This window comes from Cryptomeria japonica, chromosome 7 (assembly GCF_030272615.1).
Source record: "Cryptomeria japonica chromosome 7, Sugi_1.0, whole genome shotgun sequence".
Taxonomy (NCBI): domain Eukaryota; kingdom Viridiplantae; phylum Streptophyta; class Pinopsida; order Cupressales; family Cupressaceae; genus Cryptomeria; species Cryptomeria japonica.
In genome coordinates, this window is record NC_081411.1 from 847,853,525 (window position 1) to 847,861,323 (window position 7,799).

The window sequence follows — 7,799 nt, forward strand, 5'->3', positions numbered from 1 at the left end:
TGCATTGTGTGGTATAATGGTCATATTATATCTCTAGAGCTTGTTGTGTTAGTTTCTAAAACAGCTTTGCTAACTCCAACACATTTCTTTGCATTGTACACAACCCTACCTATGACACAATATGATTAGTTTGAGAACATATGGGTTCAACACATGGCCATGTTTTGCATCACATAATCATGTCATCCAATCATGCCAAATAGGTTTGACACATGAATAAATGACATTCACTTGTATTTGATAGAGATTCATGACAAATCAAGTGGATGCATATATCCATATTTGATCATGAGAACTTGCAATCCTTGTAATATTCTCTACAACTTGTATTACACATCATTGATGAATAAAGGATAATCTTCATCATTTTTGTCATGTCTTGAATTCACTTTGGCCATGTCATTATTAAAATGCTTCCACATCACAAGCTTGCCATTGAAAATATATCTCTGTTGAAATAATTTCATATCTTTATCTACATATATTATTATCCTTCAATTCTTAATGTTCATTAATCAAGGATTTTTTATTTTAAAAATTGAATGATGAACCCAACTTTACGCAAAAAAAAGTCACCCATCACTATATAATCACAAACTAAAACATTCCATAAAAAATAAACCCAAAATATAATGAAATCGACAAAAATATGCAAATCCCTATTGCATTATACTAATCTTCATGATCAAAAATATTAATCATAAAAATACTCACATTATCTACATTATGTTATGCAAAAAAATATTAATCAATCATCTCATTTTATAGAAAAAATCATTCTTCCAAGTAATGCATGTCCTATTCTCTATCATCAAACCTACTCTTATTAAAACGTTGTCAGATCTGGATAAAAAAGCTATCAAATTCCCATATAATAGGTGTCAAATTCTAAGCTTACCATTTGATGTTTGACAGCCTTTCAATGGTGGAGCTTTATCTTCTGGCCCTGTCCAACCAAAAAAAAGTTGGACCACGTGCAATGGAATCGGGACACTAGAAGTGCAGATGACTTGCATTTCATCCAACGGTCAATATATTCTTAAAATTTTCAGGAACTTGCCAGTCGCAATCGAATCAGTATTAGATTTTCAGATGTGAATTCAATTTGATTGAATTTTTTTTTATCAATCCTGACTGCGATCAGATTTTTTATGGAGATTTTTTTTCTTTCTCTGAGATTTTTATTGTTTTGTCTTTTCTTTAGGTATCTTGACTGTGATCAGATTTACCCCTCGTTTGTCACAAGAATTCCGTCTTATAAAAAACTCAATGCTGTCAATACAATGACCAGTTGTTCTGACACTTCCTGTCTGTTGTATTTTGCCCTAATTCTCAATCGGAAAGGTTGGGAATGATTGTATGTTTGCTCTTCAATTGAATGCTCCAGTTCATATGTGGGTACTTTACAGTTGTTTGTTATAATCAGTTGGGCAATGCTTTTTGCTTTTTAATGGCGATGAACAGCTTGGCAAGCAGGGTTATATAAATGGTCAATTAGTTAGAATGTTAGGGTTTTGAATTCAATCCTGTGATTTGAATTGGGACTTCATCTGTTTTCTTGATTGTGGTTACTGGGGATTACAAGATTAAGATTGAGATTGCTTCATTCATGGGGCGGGATTGTAGAGAATGGGTGAGAGGAAGTGTAATTGGAGTAGGATCATTTGGCACTGTGAGCCAGGCCTTGGATAAGGCTACAGGGGAGCTGCTTGCTGTTAAGTCTGTTGAATGCACTGAGGAGAGAAGGGTGGAGCTTGTTGCCATGGAGAATGAGATAAGAATTCTGAGGAAAATGGATTCTCCATGGTTTGTGAAGTTTATGGGAGAGAATTACTGTGAAGATGGTGGTTTAATCAGGAGAGATTTGTTGATGGAATATATGGCAGGAGGAAGTGTGGCAGATGTTATTCAGAGGTTTGGAGGGCAGCTGGAGGAGTCACTCATTAGGGTATACACTAGAGGTATTGTTAAGGGCATTGAATATCTCCACAATCAGGGGATTGTGCATTGTGACATCAAGGGAAAGAATGTGCTGGTGGGGAACTGCGGTGTGAAATTAGCAGATTTTGGGTTTGCTAAGGATATGGTGAGTGAGGGTGAAAGCAGTGTTCAATGGAGTGGGACGCCTCTGTGGATGGCTCCAGAGGTGGTGAATCAAGTGGAGGGGGGGTCACCTTGTGATATATGGTATTTGGGATGTACAGTTGTGGAGATGGCCACTGGCAGGCCTCCATGGACTAACATTTCTCATCCTTTGGCTGCCATGTACAAAATTGGGTGCTCTGATGAACTGCCTGAGTTTCCAAAGAGTCTGTCTGCTGAAGGTCGTGATTTTCTAGAGAAATGCTTCAGAAGGGATCCTAAGCAAAGGTGGACTAGTGCCCAATTGCTTGGACACCCTTTTCTCAATGACTGTGTGCAGCAGAGGCCACCATCTCCCATAAGCACTTTGAATTTTCACAATGCAGAAAATCAGTGCAATGAATCCAACAATTCTGGAACTTTTTCTGGTTCAATTCCCCAAGTAACTTTGTATGGCAATTTGCCCAAATCTCCTCAGGAGGAGCAGGCAAGGCACAATAACAGTGAGGTAAAGAGGATGTCTGCAGAAAGGCCAAGGCCATCTCCAAGCCAGAGAGTGGCAGAATTGGCTGAGAAAATTGTTGGTGCAAGTAACAGCAGTGCTAACAAGCCTAATTGGTGTTTAACCCCAACCTCAAATTGGATTGTTGTGAGGTCCATTAGTAAGCCTCCCCTGTTAGACACTCTTTTTACAGATTTCATTAATGAATCCTCTGCCCAGAGCACTCCCTCCACTCAGAATTCACAGGCTGATTATAATTCAACTTCTCAAAATAGTAAATTATCCAATTACGACCCATCTCTGACTAGGTCTTCAGCTAACAAATGCAATGATCCAAGTGGTAGCCATGGCTTCTGCAACTCAATTGCACATTTGACTGATTTCTGTAAAGAATTGGCAGCTCCAGAAAGCAGCCCTGAAATTGTTGACATCCATAAAAGAAAACAGGGCATCAGAGATTTGAATCATTCAAGGCTCAATAACAAGCTACTCAAGTTCTTGATGAATATTTTTTTTTATCCTGATACAATCCTGCAGCTTATGTTGCTAACAAGACTTGGCCAAAATTGTACAAGACTTGAGGCCGGGCATTGGAAACCTAAGACATCATTACCAGATGACATTTATTATAGTATTATAAGAACAAGAGTAGATTCTTCAAGAAACAGGGTATGGTGGATCTTTAACAGTAAAGGAAGGAATTTGTGCCCATATGATTGTAGTATATTTACTTCGAAATCCTACAGTGAAAAAATTAATGTGAATGGAAGGAATAGAAGTTATATTGTTATATTTTCTACCAGACTGTTTTCAATAAATTATTTTAGTGCTATATGGTTGGCTGACCCTCTCTTTGTATGTTCTTATAGGAAAAAGTTTCCATTAAATAGCCTTCTGTATTAGTTTCTTCATATTACAGCAGGGTTCCATGCATTTATCCATTCATGTAGGTTTCTAATAAACACAATTAAAAGTGTTTTTTTAAAGGTAATTTATTAAAAATAATAATTTAATTTATTCAATTTTTTTAAAATTTAAAATTTAAAATAAATTAATCATGATTTTTTAATTTTTTTTATTGTAAAAATACATTTGAATTATATAGACATTAATTTTTTTAAGTAACGGTTACAACATATAGAGTAATGATTCATTTATGTAAGTAATCTTTTTCAATTGAGTTTTTAAAATGAAAAGGATCATTTCATTAAAATCACTCGATGTTTGAACTTGATACTTTCTATATTAGGTGTCTTCATGGATTTGTATCTTGGTGGATTGCGAGATACACTATTATCCTAACAAATTTGGTTACTAGGACTTTTTTGAGGAATGACTAGATTTTAGAAGCAAAATCTAAAAGGAAAGTAGAAAGAAAAGGAAGACAAAATATGAAGTCATACAACAAATTTGTAGTATAGTTTCAACCCTCCTCTTCATCTACAAATAATTTTATTTATTTATTGTTGAGAATTTCTATGATAATGTTGGGTTATTTTAAATATGTTGTATAGGGAGCATAAGTTCAAGTTGAACAAATAATTGACTTCTTAGGATAAAGGGATATAAGGATTATACCATCATCCTTAACAGTCATGCTCTATTAGATGAGCTACAATCTTTTAGTTATAATAAAACTTCTGAATCTTAAATTGTTGGTGTAAATAATTTATTATTTTTAATATTAAAATAAACTATTTTTATTAATAATGATACATAAATAGAAGTTTTCCAAGTTAGATGAACACTCAAAAAAAATGGTAATACTAAAGTAGCTTAACAATGAGCAACGCGTGAAAAGCTAACACATAGAAGGGATAGCCATAGAAAGGGATAGAGTGAATTACTATTATCATCAAATAGAGACTTACTATTGAAAAAGGATGGACAATCACAATTTACTACCACAACAAATTTAAAATTTACTTAAGAAACACCAACTTCAATATTTGTAAGACAATTCACAAGCTAATAACCAACTCTATAAATATAATTGAGAGGAATTGTAGAATTTTTTTTAATATAATTTATATATTTGATCATGTATTGAAAATTATTTTTATATTAAATTTTTGTTATAATATTAATAATAAATTATAGATCTCCTTTGATTTGAAATTGTTGAATTTTAGCTTATTTGGATAATTCTAACCATACTCTTGACTTGATTAAAATTATTGAATGCATTATCTAAACCGATAGTAAATTTAAAGATAAACTTTCCATCATCTAAAAGAACTTCATCATTTCTAATACTCTCATGGTTATATTTAGAGGTTACAACAAATAAAATTTTGAACTCAATTTGATTATTGAGTTGACATTGATTCTTTTTTCTTGATTTGAGGATAATGTGAGTAGATTATCTTTGAAGATAAGAATTACAAATTAGTGGAGGAGTCTTTTAAATTATCAAGTATAGACTTATGAGCCTTCCAAAGACTCCATAGGATGTATATTGTGGCCCCTCTTAATTGACTAGCTTATTTGGCATGTGGCCTCACAATCCATTTTTATGTTTTACCTTTTTTTTTTTTTTTAAATTGGATTTTGGATAAGTTTTTTTCAAGTATTTTTTTTTTACATTATTAATAATAGAATATCAATTAAAAAATAAGTAGTCACAATTATTAAATCTCTTATCAAGATTAAGAGTTTTAAACATAACCTAACAAATAATTTAAGTTCAAATATTTCTTTTGATCTCATCATTTGTGGGTATAGTACATATTTTGATAAATGGAAGATTCATCCTTACTAAAGTGGAGGAAAGAGCTCATATATGGTGAGTTAGCCCAAACCTAACATGTATGAAATCACCACCTTGGAATTTAATTAGATGTTGTAGTTAACGTTATTGGTCAGCATATTATGTGCAAGAATAGTTTCTAGTTGGATTTTGTTTAATACTACACATAGGAAATATGAATATTTTTAGCCATGATTTTAATGGCCTTTTATTAGGAGAATCCAACCATGGCCTAGTTGCAACAAAGTCTCATTAAACTTTCAAAGTATATCTAGTAGACAAATGTGCAACATTCAACCTATGGTTATACAATTTTCATTTAATCTAAATAAATTATTCCAATTACAAGCTTGAAACTTGAGGGCCCAATCTAAATAAAGTATGACTTACATTTAGTCCAAATAAAACATTCTAAGTGCAAGTTTGAAACTTAGTAGTCACTTAAATGTGCCAATAGTTTATATCAAGTCTCGTAGATACTTATTTCTCACCATCTAATACTGCCATACCTAACATTTCATCTTAGTATCATGTCATATCCTAATACCATTCTAAATCCCCCTTTCATTATTTATTTAATTAAGCAAAATCCATTTTCACCTATTTCAAACTAACTAAATAACTAACTAACTAACTAAATAAATCTATTTCCAATTATCCTCCATAAATAATTAAAATCATATTATCCACTAATATTTCATTGTAATCGAAGACACGAAGAATGTTATTGAAGTAAATGATTAAAAGAACATCAAACCAATATACTCAAAATATCTTCATCTCCATGATTGAGATTGATGAATACTAAGAGGGGGGGTGAATTAGTATGCCTAAGAACTTAACCAAACTCTTAAACAATTTTCTAGCAGACCGGTGTAGTAGCTTAAACAATAAACTGGTTAAAACATAAATAATCCAAATAGCAAATAAAGCATTCACCCATAAAAGCACAATCACTATAACACAAGATATTTTGATGTGGAAACCCAAATGGGAAAAACCACAGTGAGTAAAACTCACAAGTCAACTATCTGCAGAATAGTAACTAGACCGGTTAAGGTCTTACAATGTTCTTCACCAGAACAGATCCTGTTAGGAATCCAGATCTCTGTTAGGAGATAAGTCCTGTTAAAGACTATCCTGTTAAAGGATTTCAGATCCACGACTATGAACCATATTGTTAGAGGATTTACAATAGGCTTGGTTGGGCCTACCCGGTTAAGGGTTTCAGACTTGTCGAAGATATTAGTAATCAACAAGTGAATGATCTAGATAGTAGCACATAATGCTTGATTAGATCCCTGATAACTCCTTGTTAATGCATTCAAGCATTACTTCAGTCTTCTATGCTTTGCACTCTCAATCTCAGTCACAAGATACCTTTCCTCTCAAAGACTCGCACATATCAACTTTTGTTCTCCTTTCTAAAACCCTAGACATGATGTCCTTAAATAGGAACTTGATTTCATGTCGGTCTAGCAATAGGATTAGATTACAATTTCCTAGGTATAGTGCACCTAGACACATTTGGTAACACGACACAGAAACACCGCTAAAGTGTCGGTGGATGATAACTCATCACACATTACATGTATACCAGTTAATTACATATACCAATCACCAGTTAATAGGTGAAGACTGGAAAACTTGATCATAGTCGTTCTGATCAAAATATTAACTGCCGCTTGGGGTCTCTATTTCGCTTGAGGTCTTCATACCACTTGATCGATAAGCTTCTTCTTTAAAACATCGATAGTCTTCAATCAAATAAAGACTATACATACAATACTGGTTAGAACAACTACCGGTTGAGAATAATACATTAATCAAATAAGTGTGTGTCCATCAATGACAATCAAAACTAAACATCATCAAAATACCAACAAAGATAAATAAAAGCACCTTATTCTATTGATATGCTCTAGACTTGAATGTGGATTGTTCTAGAATAATTTCATCATAATCTACTTGCAATTGCTATTTTGGAAAGAAAAATGATAGTATGAATACACTAGCAATACTTGATGAAAAATGGTTAGGAGAAGCTTCTACAAATAGAATTTAAAAAAAACAAAATCATAGGATATGGTTAAGAGATTAAAAATGGACGGCTAAGATCAAATGAGGATAGGTCTTTGATCATATATGTAGTCTAGCACATGGGGAACATGAATTTTCTCCGTCAAGAGAGAAAAGGACAAGTTGCTTAAAAAAGATTTGATGGGATTGTAGGTTAAATGATAAGGACAAGCTAAGGATAAAGGTGACTTGTTGGGATTGGAAGTTAAATGATAGAGGTGAACAATACTTTATTAATGAGAGGGAGGTGACCCCATGTAACATCAATCTAAAAAGTGACATTTGTCTTTAGTGAAGTATGGTTGAAATAATGTGCAAGGTTGTACATATGAAGGGTAAGTGACACATGGTAGATGATGCCAATTTTGAATTTTAATTATAAAAGGA

The 7,799-nt window shown here is 33.0% G+C and overlaps 1 protein-coding gene across 1 annotated transcript; it reads left to right on the forward strand.

Moving 5' to 3' along the window:
• The first annotated feature begins 1,609 nt into the window (after window positions 1-1,609).
• LOC131857033 (mitogen-activated protein kinase kinase kinase 17-like) lies at window positions 1,610-3,487 on the forward strand. The gene has a single exon (XM_059209022.1). The coding sequence runs from the start codon at window positions 1,610-1,612 to the stop codon at window positions 3,485-3,487; it is 1,878 nt and encodes a 625-aa protein (XP_059065005.1).
• The last annotated feature ends 4,312 nt before the right edge of the window (window positions 3,488-7,799 follow it).

Coding starts and splice junctions, on each gene's coding strand:
- LOC131857033 (XM_059209022.1), top strand. CDS start 1,610: ATGGGGCGGGATTGTAGAGAATGGGTGAGAGGAAGTGTAATTGGAGTA.